The sequence below is a fragment of the Salmo salar genome, chromosome 18 (genome assembly GCF_965601325.2).
Source record: "Salmo salar chromosome 18, fSalSal1, whole genome shotgun sequence".
Lineage (NCBI taxonomy): Eukaryota > Metazoa > Chordata > Actinopteri > Salmoniformes > Salmonidae > Salmo > Salmo salar.
In genome coordinates this window covers 20,605,817-20,632,637 of record NC_138308.1, presented here as the reverse complement: position 1 = coordinate 20,632,637, position 26,821 = coordinate 20,605,817, and the positions used below count along the sequence as shown (strand labels likewise).

The 26,821-nt window shown below is 41.3% G+C and overlaps 1 protein-coding gene across 2 annotated transcripts; it reads right to left on the bottom strand.

Moving 5' to 3' along the window:
- Positions 1-647: 647 nt before the first annotated feature.
- On the bottom strand, positions 648-18,186 carry LOC106577009 (phosphatidylinositol 3,4,5-trisphosphate 3-phosphatase and dual-specificity protein phosphatase PTEN). Of its 2 annotated transcripts, XM_014154645.3 has the most exons (10): positions 17,401-18,186; positions 7,831-7,915; positions 7,584-7,628; positions 7,441-7,484; positions 7,111-7,349; positions 6,171-6,312; positions 3,427-3,495; positions 2,721-2,887; positions 1,339-1,617; positions 648-1,014 (listed from the first exon to the last, which is right to left on the bottom strand). In XM_014154645.3, the coding sequence occupies exons 1-10, from the start codon at positions 17,477-17,479 to the stop codon at positions 829-831; spliced, it is 1,335 nt and encodes a 444-aa protein (XP_014010120.1). In that variant the 5' UTR covers positions 17,480-18,186; the 3' UTR covers positions 648-828. The 2 variants fall into 2 exon arrangements, with proteins under 2 accessions (XP_014010120.1, XP_014010121.1); XM_014154646.3 differs by lacking the exon at positions 3,427-3,495.
- Between the last annotated feature and the right edge of the window lie 8,635 nt (positions 18,187-26,821).

The following is a 26,821-nucleotide window of genomic DNA, read 5'->3' as shown; positions in this document are numbered from 1 at the left end:
TTTATTAGGTATGAGTGCTAAATTCCAATACATGCATACTGCCACGGTTCTTTAAATGTATATAAAGTGTTGACATTGCAAACACTTGTCTCCCTGCTGTTTTGTGTATTATATTTTTATTATTTTAGGATTAAAAAAAAACGGACAATTACATGGGATGCCTTGTTCTGCATAATTTAAACAGTACGGAAAGGAATGGCAACGCTTTAGACATCAGACTCATAACCCAGCCCCGCCCCCAACCCACTGCCTGCATGCAGCTTCCACTGCACAAAGGCCAAAGGTCATCGTCGTGTGAGACAGCTTGCAAAGAGCACGAGAAGCATTCACAGTAAAGGAGGATGAGGGAAGAGGTGTGGTGGAGGGGGTAGAAGAGAAGAGGGAGGGAGAGAGAGAAGACGAGAAAATAAACAAAGTGACTGCAGCACTGGCCTTGGTTTCGACAGGAGAAGGAGCAGCATAGTCCTCCTGATTGTTACTCTTTTCCATTGTCTATGACACAAAAAAGTTTGTTTACATATGTATGTATGTATGTATGTATGTATGTATGTATATAAACATTACAGCTACAGCACCTTCCCCCAACAACGTCAATACCTCGCGCATGGTACACGGCCGTGCCAAAGAAAAGAGTACTAAAAACAATATATTGGTCAGAATATTATTTTTTTCTTTTAAAATTGGCATTTGACATGATGCTCTGCTGCCGTTTTGGGGGAAGCAGGGGAACAAAGGTTCTTCTTTTGAGTTCATATTCAAGTTTGCTCCTTTTTTTCTCTTGTGTACATATCTTTTTCTTCGTGTTCCTATAAAAAAAAAAGTAAGAGTTCACACTTTCGTGATCTGCGTGTGCTGCTCCTCATCAAAAGGTTCGTTTTCCGGATCAGAGTCAGTGGTGTCGGAATATCGATAATGGTCAGGCTCGTTGTCACTAACGTCCGGAGTGACAGATGTCGAAGTGCTCGCCTCGGAATTCGAAGAATCTTCCACGGTTTTTGTGAAATACAACTTCACCTAAAGGAGCGAGACAGGGAGAGAAAGGGGAAGCCATAATATCAGAACAAGGAACCTTGAAAAACAATAGAATTCAGCACTGCCGTCATTGAAAACCAATGTTTCAATTTCATCAGGATTCTAATAGCGCAAAGACCAATAGAGATTTACACAACAGATTTGTAGTACCTTCCTCATATTATTAATTGGCCCAGCGTCGCCCGGGTTAGGGTTAGGCCGGGGTAGGTCGTCATTGTAAATAATAATTTGTTCTTAACTGACTTGTCTAGTTAAATAAAGGTTAAATAAAATAATTCATTACAACCATTAGTTTAAATGGCTCACCTTGAAATTAGGTGAGAAGTAGCGGTTAGCTTTGTCTTTGTTGGCCTTGTCCAGGTCATTCTTGGTGAGCGCGAGGATGAGGTAGTCCCTGTCGCTGTCCCTGCCGCTGTCCCTGCGTTCGGCACTCTGCGGGGCCTGGGGAGGTGTGCCGATCGTGGACTGGTTCTGAACCCCGTCCACATCGTTCACCACCACCGACCCGTTCTCCACCTTCTCCATGCTCTCCTCCGGTGGCCCGGGGATGAAGAAGGTGTTAACCCAGAAGTGGAACATCTTATCCTGGATAGTGGAGAGGGAGAGGTACCAACTAACTAATGGAGTATGTCTGACGATCATTGTGGTTATAGTTACCACGCTAATGCCGGCTTAGAAAAGCTACACATTTACAGTACATAAGTGTGAAAATCCTTATCAGTTATTTATAGTAACATGATTCAATACATTTCCAGGTAAGCTAGCCAATTATAACGTCAGAGCGCCGTTTAACGTCATTACGACTACCGTAAATTCCGGACTATAAGCCGCAACTTTTTTCCCACGCTTTGAACCTCGCGGCTTAAACAATGACGCGGCTAATATATGGATTTTTCCCGCTTTCAATTTTTTTTTCTCCAAAAAACATTCTGTGACGTGCTCAGTTTTTTGGCGGCATGAAGCTTTCATTAGACCAATGAAATTGCCAAACGGGTTAAGGTCAAACAACTTTTTTGTTTACTGTTTAGAGCGCTCTCAAACTTCCCATCATTCTGATTACGGTAGTCATTTTGTCACCCTCATCATGGCAAAGACACGGAGAAATGCATATGATGCAGCTTTCAAGTTGAAGGCGATTGATCTGGCTGTTGGAAAAGGAAATAGAGCTGCTGCACAGGAGCTTGGTCTTAATGAGTCGATGACAAGACGTTGGAAACAGCAGCGTGAGCAATTGACTCAGTGCAAAAAGACAACTAAAGCTTACTGCAAATTTTTTATTTTTTGTTACAAGCCATGTTTCGTTAAAGCCTATTTATTTTTGTTACAAGCCGTGTTTCGTTAAAGCCTGTGTAAAGTTCATTTGTTTCAATGTACCGGTAGGCACCTGCGGCTTATAGACATGTGCGGCTTATTTATGTTCAAAATAATATATATATTTTTTTTATTCAGTGGGTGCGGCTTATATTCAGGTGCGCTTAATAGTCCGGAAATTATGGTATCATGTATGATACTATAAGGGACTCACATAAAACACCCTTTATGATAAAATACCAGGTAAACATTGGAGTGACACTGCAATTATGACAATAACTACAATGGGGCAGCAATTGAAAACCCCATAACAGCTGAAGTCAAGGAAACCCAGGTGGAAATTAGAGACACTCATGTGACAGGTGGAACTAACCAACCTTCTTCATCATTTTGTTTTGCTTGTGAAAGAACTCCACTTTGACGTCTCCACAGACGGGCAGCGGCTGGGGAAACTCAAATAGCATGTGCTTTTCTTCCCTCCGCGTGTGAGCCGGGTTGGATGTGTGGATCTTGACTTTAAGTTGATACACCACAAACTGAGGATCTAAAAGGGGTGAGTGTTTCAGAGACAGGGGGCAGAGATATGGAGAGAGGTTGCAATGAAGGGTAATGGCGGTAGAGAGAACCAGACATCACAGGATACAAGTCTTAGTAGTCTTGGAGTTTCTGCCATGACAGTTACAAAAGCAACCCCTAGTTGGGAGTTCTTTAAAACCGTGTTTTCCAATATAGGAGGAGAGAAGGGAAAAAACAGACCACAAAGGAGGAGAGGGGGAAATAACCAGACCACAAATAGCACCCAAAAAGAACCAGAACGAAAGACATGGGACCCCATTCTGATGACTGTTGTGCTTTCTTCTATAACAATAGCATTACATTTGTGAGAGTTTGAAACTTCTCATAAGGGGGTGGTTGGTTGGTTGGTCTTTGTATGCCTCCACATTGCAATGATGTCTTAATGCTACAACTCCTTCTTCTAGCCTTCACGAGAATAAGTTCTACCTTTCTAATTCTTGTTGGAACTGGTGCCAAATGAACAGTATATGAGGGAAGGACATCAAAACGGATGAAAGGCTCATTTACCCCAATGCCAATTCCCTTTCTTGAAGCCCAGAGGGATCGGCTCGCTCCTGTTTTTAACGGTACTGTCCCCTTAGAGAGAGAGAAGGAGATTAACTCACAGCCTGGCTGGGCTGGCAGGCTGGGCTTTCAGAACACAGCAGGAACACTTCTAACGATACAGATATATGCTAGGATATCAATTATATACATACACAGCCACATATCTAAAAACAATGCTTTCAAATGGAGATATCAAATTAAATCTAGTCAACAAGACTTGGGATACATGGTGCAATACATTAATAATTCACAAGAAAAAGAACATGTGGGAACTTCAGACTGTAGATATTCCAAGAACATCTCACTATAAATCCCAATGGCAGAAACCTGCATCTAGCCTATTTAATTCTCAACAATGTGTGATAATGTATTCACCAATGAGAACCGTCTTATATGCTAGCTAGTCTTAAATGCTAGTCCATTGAAAAAGGCAAGTTCTCTCCAAATGAGGTTCTCACCCAATACACTAGTGATGTGCGGGTTGACTTATAACCCACAGGACCCACTGGGCGGGTTTAGGGTCATTAAATATTGTGTGGATGAAGGGCAGGTGGGTGGCGGGAGGGTTAAATAAAGAGAAAATGCATAACAAATACATAAATGTATGTAATGTGCAATTTATATCTATAGTCTACATTGAGGTTTTCTTTAATTATTTTTTATCTGGAATTAGTGCGTAGCCTAAGTCGGCTTTAGGGCCTAACACTGTAGCGTGCCAAATACGCGCCAATTGCCAAATGCTTTTGGGAACTTGGGCAGAAAAGGTTAATGTCAATCGACTGAGGCAAAAAAGGATAATGTTAGAGTTTAATTCAATAAGAGAAAAGCTGTGAAATGGAGAGTTGAAAATAAATTAAACGGAGGGCCAGAACAGTAGTCTAATGTTTGGGAAAGATTTGCTGAAGTGGTAGGAGAGGATGATAGCAGTGCCGTCCGGCTATGTTGTGTGTGATGATTGTGAACCTCTATATAAATTTGACAGTCACAAGACAGGGACATCAAAATGGCACATCAAGGGAACTGTACTGTTCAGATGGGTTAAATGGAATAGTAGCCTAACTGAAATCTGGAAAGATGTTTAGGGACCGGGAGGTTATAGACTGTAGCTCTATAACCTCGCTCATAGCCTGATATAATATGAACAGGAGTGGAGAAATAGCATTTATTTATTTTAGCATCTTGAGAGAATGGATGCGGACCATCTGTAAATGTGCTGTCTTTATCAGCATCATAAAAGCTGATATTATTTCAACCACAAATTATGCATCCAAGCCCCCCCCCCCAAAAAAAATAAAATAGTTGGGTAATTTTAACAGATTTAAATTTCCTTAAAACCAGTCAAACCGATGTCATTAGGAAATGTTGTACTGAAAATCATATTTAAAAAAAATAATAATTGTTATTGCATTTTCTCCCCGGTACCTAAACATCATTGTAGAGAAGCAGAGATGAAAGAGGAAACGGAAAGCAAACTTTACCGACGCCAACTAGATTGAATCATTCATTCTATCGATTTATGACATTTTGATGAGAAAGGGTTTATTTAGTCTAAGGGAAACAAGTAATGACAGAAGAGAAGCTGCATGTATCTATTTATAGACAAGTTCACTAACAAATAGCCTATCAAAATGTCGGAAATTATAAGCCGAAACATGGGCATATCTAAAAAGACTTCTTCAAAAAATTGTTGCGCCATTTGACGGTACAGCGCATTTTCTATATTTGCGGGTTAGGGTCGAGTACAGGCCTCAGATTTGGGGGGGGTGAACAAACAGCTGATCTGCACATCACTACAATACACCTCAGTATTTAGCCAATACTTTAAAATGAGTGCGAACAAGTAACATGATGTTTTCTATCTAGGTCTTTGCAAATAGAGAACGTCAAACTCAGAATAGGGCCCTCTCTAGGAAGTGTTAAGAGGGAAAGAGAAGGGTGAGGTCAGAGCAGTTGAGCACATTCAGATGCTAGGTTAGAGCATCACAGATAATCCAAGAAGGAAAAAGGTGCATTTTGTGCAACAGTGAAATATTGAGAAAAAAACAAGAAGATAATCTGTGACTCAGGCACATTAAACCAGAAATCCAAATCACTGGCTGGTTTTCATATGACCAAAATGGAAAGATATTCAAATCATTGTTTCACAGAAAAGTTCAGCCAAGCAAATTACATGCAGTAGATGTACATGCATAGTCATTCACATTCCATTAGATGAAAAACATAGATCACTACATCTCTTGATTAAAGATCATAGGTGAAAATGTCTACTTGAGCTAGGAGTTGAAGTCTTTGTCTTTCTGAAAATCCCTGAACAACAATAAACGCAGTTAATATATTTGCTATCTGTAAGAGGTCATTGGTGACTTGTTATTTACACGTACTGAATTCATCCTCTGAACTGCAGAGCAAAACATGTCACAATTTGGATGAAGCAGGTAGAAGCCAGCCTTGCGGAAATCAGGTGAGAATAGTGTCATCCATGTTCTCTTCCTCATCAAAATCTAGCCATCTTTCTTAAAGAGTACAAGCAACTGACCAAGAGCTTCGTTGGCTTCAATGTAAAGTACATAATATGACTCTATGCTCTCACAACGCAAGTTGACCTGCACCATTCTCTACTACCGTGGGTGGCCGTATACACACCATTTAAAGAGCTACATGCCTACGCCCTGAGTCAGAGGTCAAGTTAAACATGAGTGACTCACTGCAGGTGCCTCCACTGAACATTGGTAGCGTCTCAAACACCATTTTGTGGAAGAGGAGAGCCACAGGCTTGTAGTCCAGCTTGTTTTTCAGCAGGTGGCTGTAGTAGTACACATAGCGCCGTTGGCTTGGGATCGTCACTCCCTGGAAAGGAAAGACAACAAAAACAGTCAATGCTAGGGAATTACCTCAATTTAATAATTACCACAAAGAATAGGATATACAGATTGTGAAAAATATGTCTTGGAAATCCTGTGTGGCTCAGTTGGTAGAGCATGGCGCTTGCAAGTACAAAAAAAGTATGAAAATGTTTGCACTCACTACTGTAAATCGCTCTGGATAAGAGTGTCTGCTAAATGACTAAAATGTCAATGTAAAAATGTTATCACGGCAGGTCTATGACAAAACAGAAGATCTAGGCCTAGTCTGCGTTTATAAAAATTCTCACACCGAGCACTAGCGTCTAGTCTCCACTAGGGATGGGGACGGTTAATCAAATATCCAAACGGATGTTATTATTTGATTACTTGTGTTAATTTTTTGAGAAAGAAAATGTTAGGCTAATTTTGACCCAAAAAATAAATTGACATTGGTTTGCTATTTCCCCCACTTCGATTAACAACTACAGGCGCGCACCTAACAGAGTTCCCACAATAACTAACCCAGATCAATGTAAAACATTCATCAGAAAACCTTTTTGTAACAGAATCAGTTCTATCATGGCAAAAATTGGACTTCTCCTTCACCGTTGCTTTCAGCCAAAAAACAAGCAGAGAAAAAAAACAGCCTGTCCGCAGTTCTCTGCCATGTGCATTTGCGTTGTTCTGATAGATCACTATCCGAATATCCGAACAAATAATAAAATGTCATATTATTTGAATAGTTAAATAATGTAAAATGCCCATCCCTAGTCTCCACCCCTGGCAAGTCACTGTCACTGACCTTCTTGTCCCTTGTCCGCACTTCCCCGTAGAAGTCCAGTGCCTCCTGGGCGTCCTGGAACTTGCCACGGTGCAGGAGGTAGGCGCAGATCATCACCCCGGTGCGGCCTTTCCCTGCCTTGCAGTGGATGGCCGCCACATGATTGTCATCCTCGCTCAGCCACTGGTCGAGGTCTTCACAGAACGGCTTGATGAGCTCTAGCTGAGGCGGGTTGTGGTCTTCAAAGGGGTATTGTGCAACTGGCGGGTGGAGAGAGTTAGAGAGAAATATAAAGAGTACATTTCCTTTAAGCAACCTGGCTCTAAAAACATTTTGTTTGTGACGGCGTACCTCTACAGTTAAATTTGGCAGCATCGTAGTGTCGTTCTGCACAACTGCAAAAGGAAGGATATTCAGTCAGCGGTCATGAAGGAGCAATTCATTTGTAAACAAAACATTGATATTTGCATTTAAGTGTTTAGTGGTATACTTACAGATTGTAAATCTTATAATGGTTTTTATGTTTCGAGTCAAGAAACCTGTTGAGGTAAAAGGTAGTTACATTCAAAACATTCCGCAACTACAGAAATTGAAAACATAATGCATCTAATGAGAACGTAAAACACCTCAGGGTACTTTATCAACTTGGATTGTTTTGTCTAATGTTGGTCACAAACCACATTCCACACGCATTCATTTCACAGTCCTCACCAGTTGAGGTCATGAGTGGCTGTTACTCACCGTACAACCTCGTCTATATTGTTTCTGTACACTCCTTCGAGTCGCTCTGCAGGAAAGCCCATAGCAATGATGTTTGGATAGATATCTGTGGTCACCATTGGGTCAAGGACACATACATAGAAGAAAATCCTATATACAGCGCATTTGGAAAGTTTTCAGACACCTTTCCGTTTTCCAATTTTTTTTATGTTACAGCCTTATTATGAAATGTATTAAATATGTTTTTCCCTCATCAATCTACACACAGTACCACATAATGACAAAGCAAAAACTGGTTTAGACATTTTTGCAAATGTATTACAAATAAAAAACAGATACCTTATTTACATAAGCATTCAGACCCTTTGCTATGAGACTCGAAATTGAGCTCAGGTGCATCTTGTTTCCATTGATCATCCTTGAGATGGTTCTACAACTTGATTGGAGTCCACCTGTGGTAAATTCAATTGATTGGACATGATTTGGATAGGATCAGATCTGTCTATATAAGGTCCCACAGTTGACAGTGCATGTCAGTGCAAAAACCAAGCCATGAAGTCGAAGGAAATGTCCGTAGAGCTCCGAGACAGGATTGTGTTAAGGCACAAATCTGGGGAAGAGTACCAAAACATTTCTGCAGCACTGCATCTGAGTGCAAGAGGCGTCACTGCAGTCCCTGGTTCGAATCCAGGCTGCATCACATCCGGTCGTGATTGGGAGTCCCATAGGGCAGCGTACAATTGGCCCAGCGTCGTCCGGGTTTGGCTGTGGTAGGCCGTCATTGTAAATAAGAATTTGTTCTTAACCGACTTGCCTAGTTAAATAAAAAATAACAAAAATGCTGTGGGGGTGTTTATCAGCAGCAGGGAGACTATCCCCCTAGGATCGAGGGATAGATGAACCGAGCAAAATACAGAGAGATCCTTGATGAAAACCTGCTCCAGAGCGCTCAGGACCTCAGACTGGGGCAAAGGTTCACCTTCCATCAGGACAACAACCCTAAGCACATCGCCAAGACAATGCAGGAGTGACTTCGGGACAAGTCTCTGAATGTCCTTGAGTGGCCCAGCCAAAGCCCGGACTTGAACCCGATCTAACATCACTAGAGAGACCTGAAAATAAATGTGCAGCGACGTTCCCCATCCAACCTGACATACCTTGAGAGGATCTGCAGAGAAGAATGGGAGAAACTCCCCAAATACAGGTGTGCCAAGCTTGTAGCGTCATACCCAAGAAGACTCGAGGCTGTAATTGCTGCCAAAGGTGCTTCAACAAAGTACTGAGTAAATGGTCTGAATACTTAAGTAAACTGAAATATTACATCTACATATGTTTTTTTATTTTTATTTTATTATAAATTTGATCAAAAAAATTATAAAAGCCTGTTTTTCCTTTGTCATTATGGGGTATTGTGTGTAGATGAGGAGAAAAAAAACGATTTAATCCATTTGAGAATAAGGCTGTAACGTAACAATGTGGAAAAAGTCAAAGGGTCTGAATACTTTTGGAATGCACTGTATAGCTCATACAATACCCATACCTCTAGCTTACAACGTAATCCTATCACAACAAAAGGTCTGAGGAAAGATCATCATGACGTTTGTATCACCGTGTGGGTGTCATTGTGCAGTAATGAACAGAAAGGGAAAGGACAGTGCTGGGCAGAAGGGTTGTGATCAGTAGAATAACAGATGGTGTTTGCTGTGTGAGGGCGAGAGAGAGGCCGAGAGGACCGGAGCACTCCTAATCAAGTGGGGCCCACATGTGGGTGCACTAGGAGAATTTACACAGCTTGACCTGCACGTATTTATAGAGCCCTAGTTATATTGAGATCGTCGCAGATGTTGGGCTTAATTTTCCTGCAGCCCCAGCCGAATCTCATGGAATATTTAACAGATCAAATGTAAGAGTAATGAGGACCCTGCCTTGACGGACAAGAAAAGTATTTTGTTGGGATAAATGACAATTGGTTATGGGGTTCATGGGGAGGAACAGTGGAGCAGTGAAACACTCTGAGGTGACTGCAGCAACGAACAGGGCTCCAAGGTGGTTACATTTTGCCACCCTTTGACTTGAATTGTCAAGTTTAATTTTTAATTGGTCACATCGGCGCAAGCTGCAAATTCTATCTGGTTACTTCACTCAAAACATTATATTATGGGGTGGCTAAAATCATGACTTGGTCAAACTAGCATAAAGCAGGGTTTCCCGAAGTCGGTCCTGGCCATGGTCCCGGCCATGGTCCTGCCCCCCTTGGTGCACGTTTTGTTTTTTGCCTAGCACTACATAGCAGATTCAAATAATCAAAGGTTGATGAGTTGACTATTTGAATCAGCTGTGAAGTGCTAGGGCAAAAAACAAAACGTGCACCCAGGGGGGTCCCAGGACAGAGTTTTGGAAACCCTGGCCTAGAGTGCATGAAAGTGCTTGCATTTGCCCATTTCTCCCTGCAGGCTCTGAGTAGGCTAGTGGGAGAGGAGTGGCCGAGAAAAATGTGTTGTAATAGCAACATTTACAAAATATGTTTTTCTCCAAAAGCAACTACTGTTGTGACTGTTGGAGAGAGGAGGTTTTCAGCTTTCTGTATTACATTTATTTCTCAACTCTCAATATTGACTGTCTGAGCGCCGTTTTTTTAACAAAAGTATCTGGTAGGCTATGGGCTTTGAGATATGCGGAACGGGGGAGCACGCATCTGCCATTTGCAGTGATTACATAGGCCTAGACATCATTGGGAATGCTACAAAGTTATTACATTTGCTGTTAGATTAACCAATTACATGGCTTACTAGCAACATATTATATTCCTCAACCTAGCTAATGCATTTGGAGTTTCCACTTCCTCAGTTGGCAAATTAGCTCTAAAGGAATTAGCCTATGTGATAGCCTATTTGTAGCCACACAAAATATGTATGCAAATTAATTGAACTAGACATAGCAATTCTGGATCCCTATTTTTAGAGTAAAATATAGCAACAGGCTAATTGTAACCCCAAAATTCATTACAATCACTGGTTTAGGCTGCACATCAAAATATCTTGAATAATACCATCTCAGTAGCACTGTGTACGACTTAAGATGATTGCAAAAACGTTTCTATTAGCCCTGCTAACCCCACACACTCATTAAGTGCAAATGAAACTGTTACTTTCAGCTGCATATTGAACACTGTATAGTGCATCTGCGTTTTTTTGAAAGATACTTTAAACTACTAAACTAATTTCTGTCTCTGGAGGACAAATGTCAACCGTATTATGTGTGATCATTTCCATATCAACTTCAATGTCATATCTCACAAAACATTATTGAATTGAGTGCACATCATCTCAACTCCTACCTGTAACTGACATTCTGAAGCCTGTCTGCCTACATAAGCCGTGGGATTTTGCACTTTAACCACTGACAAAAGGTCACCCTTTTGTACGTTTCCTGTGTCACCGTGTCAGAAATAGAACGGCTGATATATAATAATTGAATATGTCTGTTTTTTCCTAGCAGAAGTTATTTTGGAGCAAATCATTTTAAAACTGGTCTCCAAGATTTGACACACCACTGACGACTCTGGTGAGAAAGGTGAAGACTTGACTCCCTTGAACTGCCTCTAATTTCTGCATAATGCATGCACACAAACACACAGTACAATGGCAGTATCTGTGGATGTGATGAACACATTTGCCAAGATCCAATGTAACTTGACCAAAATGTTAATGAAACTAGCAAGAATATGATGCCCTATGTCAGATAGGCGTAGAATCTACCAAATTCCAGCTATGGCATTAAAATTCAAGAGGAACACAATACATTGCATTAATTCAATAAAACACAGCAGCGATTTTATTATAGTATTTGCATAATGCCAAGCTACTTGCATGTGGCCTTCAGCATATGAGCCTGTCTATTACATAGAGGAACATAATAATTTCCATTAATGCCTCAAAGACCTAATTAGGAACCAAATGCAGGCCGTTCTATACCACATAATGGGTTACAACCTCCACCTCTGCCTTTGGTCCTACTGGCAAAATCATTCCACTCAGACTATTTTAAGTGTTTTTAAAAAGCTCCAGAGCTCTTAGGGGAGCTACAGCCCAGGGCACGGGGGGCTCAGAATTCTGCAGCTGGGAGGAAACGCACATACAGGACCCCCGACGGAAGCTCCTCTAAAAACCGGACATTTCAGGAACGCCTTTTCTCTCTGGCGTTTTCAGCTGTCCTGCCACAGCTCTGTGCTCTAGCTAACTCCACGGCTGGGCAACAGAAAAGAAAGAGAGTAGAGGGGGAGAGAGTTGAAAAGAGAAAATGAGAGGAGCAGGCAGAGAGCGAATGATATGGGAAGGGTGGGTAAGAGTAGAGGAGAGAATGTGGGGAAGAGAGCAGGAAAGAAAGAGTGCTATGGAAAGGTGGTTGGTTAGAGAGATGGGGACTCAGGCAGCATTGCTGATACAAGATCACTGGTACTCTATTATAAGGTTTATTCCCAGAACCCTGATACTGCATTATAGGGATATAAACGGTTAACTGTTAATCGTCTTTATGTTACATTTGCATAATTTAGTGGAATTAAATTGGCGCGTGTGTATTTCTGTTAGTTGTCATGCATCTTATTTATTATCCAGGCTGTATAACATCCGGCCGTGATTGGGAGTCCCATAGGGTGCTGCACAATTGGCCCAGCGTCATCTGGGTTTGGCCGGGGTAGGCAGTTATTGTAAATAAGAATTTGTTCTTAAGTGACTTGCCTAGTTAAATAAAAGGTTAAATTATTTATCACACATGCACAGCATACAGAGCCTAGTTTGAGGAGCGGAATGGCCCATCACCTGTCAGACAGCGCGAGAGCAGACCCTTTAAAAAAGCTGGTATTGGAATTAAACATGCTTTTATAAACCCAGTCATTGTGCAACAAATAATTCTCAATGCAATGGCGTGTTAAAAACTGTTTTGATGGCCACAATTAAAAAGAGCTACTATTTATATATCTCAATCTCAACTCTTAATTCAAGTGCGGCTCCTACTCGCATGCATAGGCTACAGTCAACGGTAGGCAGGCTATCAGCTCGTCACCCACCACATTGCAATGTGAGCTTAAGGCAGTAGAATTGCTTGAAACCTGAACATTTTACTTAACTTTAAATAATGTGGAATTTCTTACTTTGCTTCAAATTAGCCTAGCCAAAATCCAACCATAGAAACACGCATGCAATTATTTGATAAATACTTCCTCATGCCATTAAGCAGCATTTCTCTCCTGTTCTATTGGTTTTCAGAACTTTCTTTCATTGTCCAGAAGCCAAAGGCACAATCCTAGTCATATTAGCAACACATCCTAGTTGTTGCTATTAGATTCTCCCTCTTTCTAAGTTTCTAATGGAGATGTTCATCTCTGTCACAAATGGATCCGCTCGCATTAGGTGCGTTGCTTAGAACGGTGTTCACGCAAATCGCATTTTGACAAATGTATTAAAAATAAAGTATTATTACCTGCTTCACTACAGCTGTTGAACGTTCAATAATAACCTTTTGACTGTAAAACGGAGGGCTTGCTATTGTTGCTAATTTTCATTAAGCTCATAATGAAACATGTCAGTTCCTTGTATGCATGCATAGTATTTTCTGTTGGTCACGTTATTTTCCTGTTTGGATGTTATTTTTTCTACAGTTTGACTGGTTAACCGAAATGTCCATCCCTACTGCATTACATAACTGCAAAGAGCTCATATTGTTTTAAGACACCATGCCAAATCCGATAAAAAAAAGTTTGCGTCCAAAAGTGCCTGAATTTAGATCAGCAGAGAGGGGACTCACACTGACTGGCTGTTGCTTATCAACAGAGGAATTACTGGGGTTGAATGACACACCCCTCTCGCTCCCTTGCGTCTATCTCACAAGCAGAAAACCCCACAGAAACTGACAAATCTGATATCAATATCTCAATAACAGCATCTTTACACGATTAGCCTGTTATCCATTAATCTGTGGTTTCTTCTACTGAATGGGTGCAGGGAATAATGACAAACTGAGTTGAATTTACATAAAAGCCTTTCTCCAGTGAGTGGTGTCCATTCAAAACAGAATAGTGGCATTTGACACTTTCAATGTGGGGTAAGCTTAATGCTCAGACAGTGACCAGTTTTCCTATTAGTCACATGTAAGTATCAATTTTAAAACAAGATAGAAAAGTAAAGCAAGACCCCCTTAACCTGTGCCGCAACTTACATCAATATGGTCTCTACATTATAATACTGTATAGCCTGCCACAACCAGTGGATTCAAACAGACTGTGGGACAAGTCGTTTTGATTTGCTCAGGCCCACAAGTAACTGAACAAATGCCTCACTAAACCGTCACAGGTATTGCCATTAGGGTGAACACCTTCCTACCACACCATAAATAAAAAAGGACTATACAGGCCATTACAGTCCCTAGATTTTTTGCAAAGTGCACAAAAAACTGCTCCAAATAAACATTGTGTACATAATCCATGTCAGAGAAAACTATACAATTAACACAATCCCTGTGTCCACTCTTCCCACCATCTCTCCCCCAAACACATACAGTTCACTCCCTTAAACTCGTCTTCAATATCAGGGCCAGGTTGGCCAGGTATGAGATGTGCTGCAGCAAGGGACTACCATTCTCACCACCAGCATACTATGGGTTAATAAAATCAGTATAGGCCAAGACCACAAATGTCACTTGACAGATAACATGAGGATGTTCTGAAGTTAACCTCAATAAATTAACAATATCCAATCATGCAGATTCCATTTGGACTTTATTAGCATTAGATCTTCTCAATTTAAGAATTTTCAGGAAGTGGTGCATCAGTGTGAATGTTATTTGTAAAAAGTATATAGTGATTCATTGAAAAGCTAGACATCGAAAATTGGCATGTTGAATTAATAATTTGCATAAAGATAACATGAACTGAATTGAGGCTCTTTCGGCATTAGCAAGTTTTCAAATGTTTTTTTTATCCAAGGTTGCCAGATATGTTCCCTATACCCTAAGGGAAGCTAATTTAGATCACGTTTGACAGCTAGCTAGCAGCACATGCTGCATGATTGCCAAAATCATGAGACCATATTTAGTTTCTCAATCTGGTTAACAGGGCTTTTCGAAAGGTGCATTGCACCGTCTTAAACATTCAAATCGATTGCTTCCCAACATGTCCAATGATTAAATCTGTGATACATTGGCCTTTGGGCCAACATCCCAGAACTGTCAGGCTGCGTTTACACAAGCAGACAAATTCAGATATATTGCCCATAATTGGGTAAAAGATCAGAATTGGGCAGCTTATGTAAATGCAGTCTCTGTGTTCCCAAACCAAGTTTGCGGTTGATTAGCTGGCCAATAAGTTAGATAGTTAGCTAGGTAGCTAGAATTATGCCTCATGTAATCTATATTTAATCTAAAAGAAGAAAACATTGTTACAGCAGCCAACAAGCTTCCCTGCACTGTCAAATAAGTCAAGTTTTACTGTAGCAAGCAAACCAAATGTTAGTTTACATTACGGAAGGTTGGCTAACATCAGTGGTGGAAAAGGAACTCAATTGTCATACTTGAGTAATTTTCTATCAAAGATATCATTACTTTTACTCAAGTAAAAGTCACCCAGTGAAATACTAAAGGTATAAAGGTATTTGATTTTTTAAATATAATTAAATATCAAAAGCAAATGTAATTTCTAAAATATACTTAAGTATTGAAAGTAAAAGTATAAATAATTTCAAATTCCCTATATTAAACAAACTAGATGGCACAATTCTTGTTTTTTAATTTAGGGATTACAAGGGGCACACTCCAACACCTAGACATAATTTACAAAAGAAGCAGTGTTTAGTGAGTCTGCCAGATCAGAGGCAATAGGGAGTGCATGAATTGTACTATTTTCCTGTCCTGCTAGCCATTCAAAACGTAATAAGTACTTTTGGGTGTCAGGGAAAATGTATGGAGTAAAAAGGATATTATTTTCTTTAGGAATGTACTGAGGTAAAAGTTGTCAAATATATAAATAGTAAAGTACAGATATCCCCAATAACTACTTAAGTAGTACTTTCAAGTATTTTTATATAAGTGCTTTACGCCACTGGCTAATATTAGCTATCTAATAGCAAAGTAGTCATGTCTATATGGACAATTTGTAGCCAACAAAGTTGAGTAATAATGACTGGCTGCTAACCTGAACCTAGCTAGCAAGCTAAATTGGTCAAATAATGTGTTGGCTAATGTTACTCGTAACACAACTTACCGTGCCTTCAGAAAGTATTTATACATTTTGTTGTGTTACAGCCCGAATTCAAAATGTATCAAATACATTTTTTTCTTTACACAATACCCCATAATGACAAAGTGAAAACATGTTTAGAAATGTTTGCAAACGTATTGAAAACAAAATACAGAAATCTAATTTACATAAGTATTCACACCCACTCAATACATGTTAGAATCACCTTTGGCAGCAATTATAGCTGTGAGTCTTTCTGGGTATGTTTCTAAGAGCTTTGCACACCTGGATTGTACAATATTTGCACATTAGTTTAATTCTTCAAGCTCTGTCAAGTTGGTTGTTGATCATTGCTAGACAGCCATTTTCAAGTCTTGCCAAAGATTTAAGCCAATTTACATCAAAACTAACAAGGCCACTCAGGAACATTAAACGTTGTCTTGGTAAGCAACTCCAATGTACAGTTGGCCTTGCGTTTTAGGTTATTGTTCTGCTGAAAGGTGAATTTGTCTCCCAGTGTCTATTGATCAGACAACCAGGTTTTCCTCTAGGATTTTGCCTGTGCTAATGTATTGTGTTTGCCCCAAACGTAACACTTCGTATTCAGGACATAGTTCATTTCTTTGCCACATTTCTGGGATATTTAACATCAGCTTTTTTATTTGTACCCATCTACCAATAGAGGTCCTTCTTTGCAAGGCATTGTAAAACCTCCCTGGTCTTTGTGGCAGAATCTGTTTGAAATTCACTGGGTGACTTACAGATAATTGTATGTGTGGGGTACAGCGATGAAGTTGTCATAAAAACATTTGTGCACACAGAGGGAGTCCTTGCAACTTATGTAACTTAAGCAAACGTTTAATTCTTAACTTATTTAGGCTTGCCATAACAAAGGGGTTGAATACTTGACTCAGACACTTCAGCTTTTCATTTTTTATTAATTTGTAAACATAATTCCACTTTGACATGGGGTATTTGTGTGTAGGCCAGTGACAATCACAATGCAATACATTTTAAATTCAAGCTGTAACAAAATGTTGAAAAAGTCGAAGGCTGTGAATACTTTGAAGGCACTGTACCTGATAATGACAACTAGCTAGCTAACTTGCTAGTAAGTGGGGCTAACTAGATAGCGAGTTACTGGATGTCATACATACTTGCTTCAGACATTTCTGCGTGCTCATTTGACAGATCCACCATATTTCAAACATGCTTTCCGGCTTATCAAAAACGGCCAGTTACCTTAACTAGCTAACGTTAACTAGCAAGCAATCATCGCTATTGAATTGATACAATATGCATACTCACGTGACTAGTTTACTGTATGATAAACTAACGTTAGTTATTTAAGAAAAGGATACACGTTAAATCCAAGTCGAACCCATCCTCCTGGAATCTCCTTTTGTTCCGGCTGACCATTAATTTTATCTTCGCAGCCATTGTAGCTAACTTAGTGACAGGAGTCTATTTATGAAAAATTATGAAAAAGTATCGTTGCTTTCGCTTGATTTGCCTCTCGATCGCCCTTTGCGCTTTTGCAGCTCCTTTCTCGCAATGACAAGCTAGCACAGCTAGCAGTGGTAGTCGTTGTAAGTAGGATTAACTAGCTAGCTAGAATGTCTTCTCTGGATCATAAAGACGGGCCTTGCTCTGCTCCTCCACGCAGGCCCAACTTTCCCAATCCTGGAATTTGTTTTCAAATCCCCCCTGAAAAATACATACAATTCTCCTCCCGCCTAACCGTATGGTATAAGAGATGGTCCGAACCACTTGATCTACAGTAGCCGCCGTGATTGACCGGACAGCGAGGAGAGAAAACTCTCCGGCGCTCGAATTTGAAGACTAACGTTTCTCTCGGAAAGGACAGCAACAGTATCCACTCGTAGCTAACGTTAGCAAGCTACAGTATAGTAACTAACTAGCTAACGTTACCCCCTTTTTTTTAAATCCAAAAACCTCCTAGCGAATCAACATCGTCGTGAATTAAATGCTAATATACACCGGAAAAAGTGACAGGCTCCACCGTGCATTTATATTGTCTATACAGGAATCAAATTTGTGCACAGATTCGTTTGACAGATAGCTATGTCCCGGGGATCATCTTTTCGCGTTTCTCTCCAGCTGAATTCTCAAGCTTCCATCATGGCTTCCAACGGAGGAAAAAAATGTAGAGCAGGCTAGGTTTTTAAAACAAATATCCTACCGCCGCAAATATATAGTTCTAGAGCGAAATCAAAAACCCTTTCTTCCTATCAAATAAATAATTGTTGATTCTCAGAATAGCTATTTATTTGCATAAGTTTTATATCGTAGTCAGTGTATTGTCAATTTACGTTTTTTGTAGTCGGCTAGTTCTTTTGTTGGCCGCGGAAGGACACAATCAGAGCGCATGCAAGTCTCTGTCAATGTGATCACGTGTTTTTGTAATTAGGGAAGTTTCCAACATAATGTCACTTTTTTCGGTTTAAATTGGGTTATGCTATTTCAGTGTGACGGACAAGCATATTTGTTCATGTCATCATATAAAACAACTGATAGAAGTCAGATACACCATTTCAGTATATTATTTCTAATTTCCTAGTTTACCTTATTGAATTTATCCATGGGGTCCATTAATTGACTCTGAGACAACCAATTGCCAGTGTGTGTGTGTGTGTGTGTGTGTGTGAGAGACAAGGGTGGGGTGTAGAAGTCTGTCAAACATTCATTAGGCACAAAAAACACCAAACATGATCTGTAAAATTCAAAGGCTCAGACCAACTCTCCCTGCCTGAAGCTTGGGATGAAAGGCCATTTGTTTGTAGTAAAACACCTCTGAAGGCTAGGACTTAAGGGGAAACATCCACTTCCACTCAGTGCCATGAAAAGACCAGTATTGTGCAATTTCTTTTTTCCAAGACATGTTGTCACTCACCATGTGTCTTGATTTGACTGGATCAAATGGAACATACTGTTTAGTTGTTGATGACTCATATTTGATGTTTCTACTTATTTAGACAGGCTTTGGTACACATTTTGGTGTTGACCTAGATAAAAATGGTGCCCTTGAATTGAAGCATCTCCTCTTCTGAGATATCTTCTGCCCAGGCATACGTTTCATATGTCGCATACCGCACCAACAGATCCACAGATGACGCAATCTCTATTGCACTCCACATTGCCCATTTCCACCTGGACAAGATGAACACCTACACTCCCTAGTTTTTGCCGATGACGAGCATATCCATAACATGATGCAGCCACCACCATGCTTGAAAATATGAAGAGTGGTATTCAATGATGTGTTGTGTTGGATTTGCCCCAAGCGTAATGCTTTGTGTTTAGGACAAAAAGTTAATTTCTTCACCACACTTTTTTCAGTATTACTTTAGTGCCTTATTGCAAACAGTCAAGATGTTTTGGAATATTTTTATTCTGTAAAGACTTCCTTCTTCTGACTCTGTCATTAAGTATTGTGGAGTTACTACAATGTTGTTGATCCATACTCAGTTTTCTCCTATCATAGCCATTCAACTCTGTAACTGTTTTAAAATCACCATTAACCTCATGGTGAAATCCGTGAGCGGTTTCCTTCCTCTCCGGCAACTGAGGAAGGACGTCTGTATCGTTGTAGCGACTGGGTGTGTTGATACACTCTCCAAAGCGTAATTAATAACATCACCATGCTCAAAGGGATATTCAGTGTCTGCTTTTTTTTTACCCATCTACCAATAGGTGCCCTTCTTTGCGAGGCATGGAAAACCTTGTTAAGTACATTTTTACTCATGAATGTATTTAGGCTTGCCATAACGAATGGGCTCAAGACATGTCAGCTTTACATTTTTTATTCATTTGTAAAAATTCTGAAAACAAATTTTAACTTTGACATTGTGGGATATTGTGTGTAGATCAGTGGCACAACATCTTAATTTAATCAATTTTAAATTCAGGCTGTAATATGGAAAAAGTAAAGGGGTGTGAATACTTTCTGAAGGCCACTGTATGTGAGAATGCTGTTCAGTGACTACAGCTCAGCGTTCAACTCCTTAGTGCCCTCAAAAGCTCATCACCAAGCTAAGGACCTTGGGACTTAACACATCCCTCTGCAACTGGATCCTTGACTTCCTGACTGGCCGCCCCAGGTGGTAAGCGTAGGCATCAACACATCCGCCACGCTGGCACTCAACATGGGGGCCCTTCAGGGGTGCATGCTTAGTCCTCACCTGTACTCCCTGTTCACCCACGACTGCGTGGCCGCGCACGACTCCAACACCATTAAGTTTGCCGATTACACAACAGTGGTAGGCCTGATCACCGACTGACTACAAGACAGCCTATAGGGAGGAGGTCAGAGACCTGGCAGTGTGGTGCCAGGACAACAACCTCTCTCTCAACATCAGCAAGAAAAATTAGCTGATTGTGGACTACAGGGAACAGAAGGCCGAGCACGCCCCCATTCACATCGACGGGGCTGTAGTGGAGCGGGTCGAGAGCTTCAAGTTCCTCGGTGTCCACATCACTAAGGATCTATCATGGTCCACACTGACCAACATAGTCGTGAAGAGGGCACAACAATGCCTTCTTCCCCCTCGGAGGCTGAACAGATTTGTCAAGAGCCCTCAGATTCTCAAAAAGTTTTACAGCTGCACCATTGAGAGCATCTTGACTGGTTGATCACTGTTTGGTATGGCAACTGCTTGCCATCCAACCACAAGGCACTACATAGGGTAGTGTGTACTGCCCAGTATATCACTGGGGCCAAGCTCCCTGCCATCGAGGACCTCTATACCAGGCTGTGTCAGAGGAAGGCCCAAAGAATTGTCAAAGACTCCAGCCACCCAAGTCATAGACTGCTACTGCACGGCAAGCGGTACCGATGCACCAAGTCTGGAACAAATAAGACCCTGAACAGTTTCTACCCACAAGCCATAAGACTGCAAAATAGTTCACCAAATAGCTACCCGGACTATAACCAAATAGGCTCCCGAGTGGCGTAACGGTCTAAGGCACTGCATCTCAGTGCTAGTGGCGTCACTACAGACCCTGGTTTGAGCTCGGGCTGTATCATAACTGGCCGTGATCGGGAGTCCCCATAGGGCGGCGCACAATTGGCCCAAGGTCGTCTGAGTTAGGGAAAGGTTTGGCCGGGGTAGGCCGTCATTGTAAAATAAGAATTTGTTCCTAACTGACTTGCCAAGTTACTTTTTGCACTAACATTTTTGACTCATGACATAGGCTGCTGCTACTGATGACTATCTGTCACTTTACTCCTAGTTATATGTACATATCTACCTCAATTACCTCGTTCCCCTGAACATCAACTCGGTACTGTTAGTCCATGTATATAGCCAAGATATCATTACTTATTGTGTATTTATTAGCACTTTTATATTATATCTTTATTTTATTTTGTGTTGCTTACGAACTATGTGTAACGCCCTGGCCATAGAGAGGGTTTTTTGTTCTCTATTTTTGGTTAGGCCAGGGTGTGACATGGGTGGGCGTTCTATGTTCCGTTTTCTATGTTGGTGTATTTCTTTGTTTCGGCCGTGTATGGCTCTCAATCAGGAACAGCTGTAGATCGTTGTTGCTGATTGAGAGTCATACATAGGCAGCCTGTTTTTCCTTTGGGGTTTGTGGGTGAATATTTTCCTGTTTAGTTTTGTTAAACCTGACAGAACTGTTGCTGGTCGTGGTTTGGTTTATTTTTGTCACATCCTGACCTTCAGAGGGAGCAATTGGATTAGTTTTGGTCAGGATGTGGCAGGGTTTTTGTGTGTGTGAATGGTTGTGTTGGTGATTAGGACTCCCAATTGAAGGCAGGTGTGTTGAGTTGCCTTTGATTGGGAGTCCTATATAGGAGTGTGTGTTTTTCTTTGGGGTTGTGGGTAATTGTTTCTGTTCAGTGTGATATGCTGTCAATACTGTTTAGCTGTCGGTATTTTCTTGTTTTTGTAGTGGTCCAGTGATCTTTTTTTGAATTAAATGATGCTGAACACTAACTCTGCTGCATTTTGGTCCCTTTCTGAAGACAGCTGTGACAATTTTTGTATAGTGTTCTTTCGGTTCATTAAAATCTTTCACGATGAACACATCCTCCGCTGCACCTTGGTCTCATTTAAACGACGGCCGTTACACCATGTGACAAATACAATTAGGTTTGATTTGCCCACACACACATAACATGCACACACATGCGTACTGACACCACACACACACACACACACACACTTTCACACTCACCACACACGCTGCTGCTAGTCACTTTACCCTTACTCATATATACTTCCCTGTGGCTCAGTTGGTAGAGCATGGTGTTTGCAATGCCAGCGTGGTGTGTGCAATGCCAGCATGGTGTGTGCAATGCCAGGGTTGTGGGTTCAATTCCCACGGGGGGCCAGTACAAAAGAAAATGTATGAAATGTATGCGTTCACTACTGTAAGTCGGTCTGGATACGAGTGTCTGCTAAATGACTAAAACGTAAAACATAAATTTGATTGTTAGGTTGTGGTGGCTAAAGTTAGCTGAACTTTGTAGTGGCTGTTTAAAGAAAACTGAACCTTGGATTACAGTTTCTCCTGGCCCATAAGACTACTTTAAAGGTTAGGAAACATCTAACATCAAGTTGTATAATAGTAAACCACACCTTTAAGATTTGGAACCTGATGTGAAATTAATTTACAGAATTAGATGGCAGTGTGTATTTTCGGATATATATTTGGCCCCAAGAGATGTGGGTAAGGAACAATGATTCACACAAAAATCTCTAGTATTTGGGAATACATGGTGTCACAACTGTCATGACATGCTCTGGGGAAAGAATCATAGCCCCCCCTCTCTCTCTCTCTCTCTCTCTCTCTCTCTCTCCACAGTGTTATGACTTTATGACAGGTCATAAATACCTGGTAGAACCTGCCATGCACTATTGAGAGAGTCTAAGAGAACAAAGAACCACTCTTGGCCAAACTCTTAATCCCCAAAATGGGAGAATTAAACAATATTTCTACTTTTGAGAATGTGAGAATGGTCCGTGGACACTTAGGGGAATGTTATGACGAGTGTGTTTCATTTGGTGATCTCATGAGAGACAGGTAACACACATAACTGTATCTCTTAAAGTGTACATTTCCCAGCTGTCAGGTTTACATCTAAATATTGTGAAACATATGTAATTAAACATGAAACCTTTTGTGAAAAGATGTAATGTGATGTTAACCTTCTAATTAAGAGTATGGGTTTTTCATATAAAGTTAACCAAATCAATGGCCACGCCCACATGAGCATAGACATTATATCAGCGTCATGGAACCACCCTTTTCTGCTGAAATGTATAAAACCCACTCCTGATGAAATTCACACCAGACCACGCAAACCCCGGTGTAAGCTAAGGTTGCAAATGGTTGCATTTCTAAGACTCGAAAACATGCAGCTGATGCATCATGTTGAAATAGTTGGCACTACAACTCTACCAAAGGACAAGACCATACCACGTGGAGCATTGGCTACAGGGCTGGAAATGGTTAAACTCTGAGACTATCAATCACTACAGAATAAGAGCAAATCTTAGATGTGTAATTACTAGTCTGCAGCTAGAAATTACGTTAGTCTAGAACGAGAATACCGACAACCGCAGAAGCATCTATCCTATGAGAACATTTCCGAATGGCACTCTGAAGTATCCATTCTAACCACCTACAACCACGAAAGACATTGTGACTTCTGGGAAAGTTAATCAGAGACTCTGATGAACCCTACAGGATGATCAAGGATTCCAACAGAGAAGACAACAACGACATACGGACGTAAATATATATACATTGCAATTATTCTCGAGTGAGCGGCCATTCATGTGCAAAGGATTAGCATTGCAATTAATATACTGCTCCAAAAAATAAAGGGAACACTAAAATAACACATCCTAGATCTGAATGAATTAAATAATGTTATTAAATACTTTTTTCTTGACATAGTTGAATGTGCTGACAACAAAATCACACAAAAATAATCAATGGAAATCCAATTTATCAACCCATGGAGGTCTGGATTTGGAGTCACACTCAAAATTAAAGTGGAAAACCACACTACAGGCTGATCCAACTTTGATGTAATGTCCTTAAAACAAGTCAAAATGAGGCTCAGTAGTGTGTGTGGCCTCCACGTGCCTGTATGACCTCCCTACAACGCCTGGGCATGCTCCTAAAGGGAACACTTAAACAACACAATGTAACTCCAAGTCAATCACACTTCTGTGAAATCAAACTGTCCACTTAGGAAGCAACACTGATTGACAATAAATTTCACATGCTGTTGTGCAAATGGAATAGACAACAGGTGGAAATTATAGGCAATTAGCAAGACACCCCCAATAAAGGGGTGGTTCTGCAGGTGGTGACCACAGACCACTTCTCAGTTCCTATGCTTCCTGGCTGATGTTTTGGTCATTTTTGAATGCTGGCGGTGCTTTCACTCTAGTGGTAGCATGAGACGGAGTCTACAACCCACACAAGTGGCTCAGGTAATGCAGCTCATCCAGGATGGCACATCAATGCGAGCTGTGGCAAGAAGGTTTGCTGTGTATGTCAGCGTAGTGTCCAGAGCACGGAGGCGCTACCAGGAGACAGGCCAGTACATCAGGAGACGTGGAGGAGGCCGTAGGAGGGCAACAACCTAGCAGCAAGACCACTACCTCCGCCTTTGTGCAAGGAGGAGCAGGAGGAGCACTGCCAGAGCCCTGCAAAATGACCTCCAGCAGGCCACAAATGTGCATGTGTCTGCTCAAACGGTCAGAAACAGACTCCATGAGGGTGGTATGAGGGCCCAACGTCCACAGGTGGGGGTTGTGCTTACAGCCCAACACCATGCAGGACGTTTGGCATTTGCCAGAGAACACCAAGATTGGCAAATTGGCCACTGGCGCCCTGTGCTCTTCACAGATGAAAGCAGGTTCACACTGAGCACGTGACAGACGTGACAGAGTCTGGAGACGCCGTGGAGAACGTTCTGCTGCCTGCAACATCCTCCAGCATGACCGGTTTGGCCGTGGGTCAGTCATGGAGTAGGGTGGCATTTCTTTGGTGGGCCGCACAGCCCTCCATGTGCTCGCCAGAGGTAGCCTGACTGCCATTAGGTACCGAGATGAGATCCTCAGACGCCTTGTGAGACCATATGCTGGTGCGGTTGGCCCTGGGTTCCTCCTAATGCAAGACAATGCTAGACCTCATGTGGCTGGAGTGTGTCAGCAGTTCCTGCAAGAGGAAGGCATTGATGCTATGGACTGGCCCGCCCGTTCCCCAGACCTGAATCCAATTGAGCACGTCTGGGACATCATATCTCGCTCCATCCACCAACGCCACGTTGCACCACAGACTGTCCAGGAGTTGGCAGATGCTTTAGTCCAGGTCTGGGAGGAGATCCCTCAGGAGACCATCCGCCACCTCATCAGGAGCATGCCCAGGCGTTGTAGGGAGGTCATACAGGCACGTGGAGGCCACACACACTACTGAGCCTCATTTTGACTTGTTTTAAGGACATTACATCAAAGTTGGATCAGCCTGTAGTGTGGTTTTCCACTTTAATTTTGAGTGTGACTCCAAATCCAGACCTCCATGGGTTGATAAATTGGATTTCCATTGATTATTTTTGTGTGATTTTGTTGTCAGCACATTCAACTATGTAAAGAAAAAAGTATTTAATAAGATTGTTTCATTCATTCAGATCTAGGATTGTTATTTTAGTGTTCCCTTTCTTTTTTTGAGCAGTGTATATTAATTGTGCAAACAGATTACTGTACAAACAGACTGCAATAGATACGAATAGAGCCGTGTGGTGTGTGTGTTGCCCATAAGAAGTTGTCCCAGTGTCGCGTATTTGATGACGTCAGAGTGTCTTATGAGTTGTGAAGTTAGTGATTACATTTCTAAGTGCTAAGACACAATCCAGCTACTTATAGAAATTTGACAAATAGACGCTTTGGGCCAAACTTGCTATTTCTCTCTCTCGTGTTTCAGAACTGGGTAGACTCATTATTCATTTCTCGAGCGAGGACAAAGAGCCAGCCTATTGAAATTTGAGGATATATTAGCTGACCAAGCAATAAATCTCGGTCCCCCGTGTTTTCAGTAGCGTGGGTAGGGCATAGGCATATCACTTTCCTAAAATTACCTGCATGTTCCGGAAACTGAGTGCTAGCAAATGATATCGCCGAAAAGGGTTTGAATGTAGGACGTTACTAGTAAAACCGTTCCCTTGTTTAAGGGGATCCTATGTTATTCTTGAAAGTGTACAATGTAGGATTAGCTTGCACGAGATGCTAAGCTAACAAAGGAAGAGCAGCCATTTTGTTTTTCCTGTGTCACATTGAAATTCCTCCGTCTTGCGTGACGGAAGTCCCACCTTTGTACTTCCGTTTGATTTCAGCTCTCTGCGTCAGTGACCCCAAGGGGTGAAGAATCGCCAGTACATTGAAGCACGAGCAGGAAATGATAGCTATAAAGGGACAGGTGGAGAGAACCGGGGAACTAATGACAAAAATTCTGCTAGCTATGGAACTGCGTTTGAAAACTGAACGATTAAATGTAATTGCAAAAACTTATGATGACAAAAGAGCACAAACTGTTCAACAAAATCGTCTTCTACAGGAACAAAATCGTATTCTACAGGAACAACTCGATGTTAGGGTTGAACTGACTATTTGTATGCATAACTTATATAATATACTGGGGAAGCTATGCTACAATGTTAAGTATATAAAATACGGGTAAATCAACTGTTGAAGACAAGAAGAACTACAACCGGCAACAGGA

Coding starts and splice junctions, on each gene's coding strand:
- LOC106577009 (XM_014154645.3), bottom strand. CDS start 17,479: ATGGCTGCGAAGATAAAATTAATGGTCAGCCGGAACAAAAGGAGATTC. Junction 6,313..7,110: donor TGCGGACAAGGGACAAGAAG/GTCAGTGACAGT, acceptor TTTCCTTTCCAG/GGAGTGACGATCCCAAGCCA. Junction 3,496..6,170: donor GTTCAGTGGAGGCACCTGCA/GTGAGTCACTCA, acceptor TCTCTCTCTAAG/GGGACAGTACCGTTAAAAAC.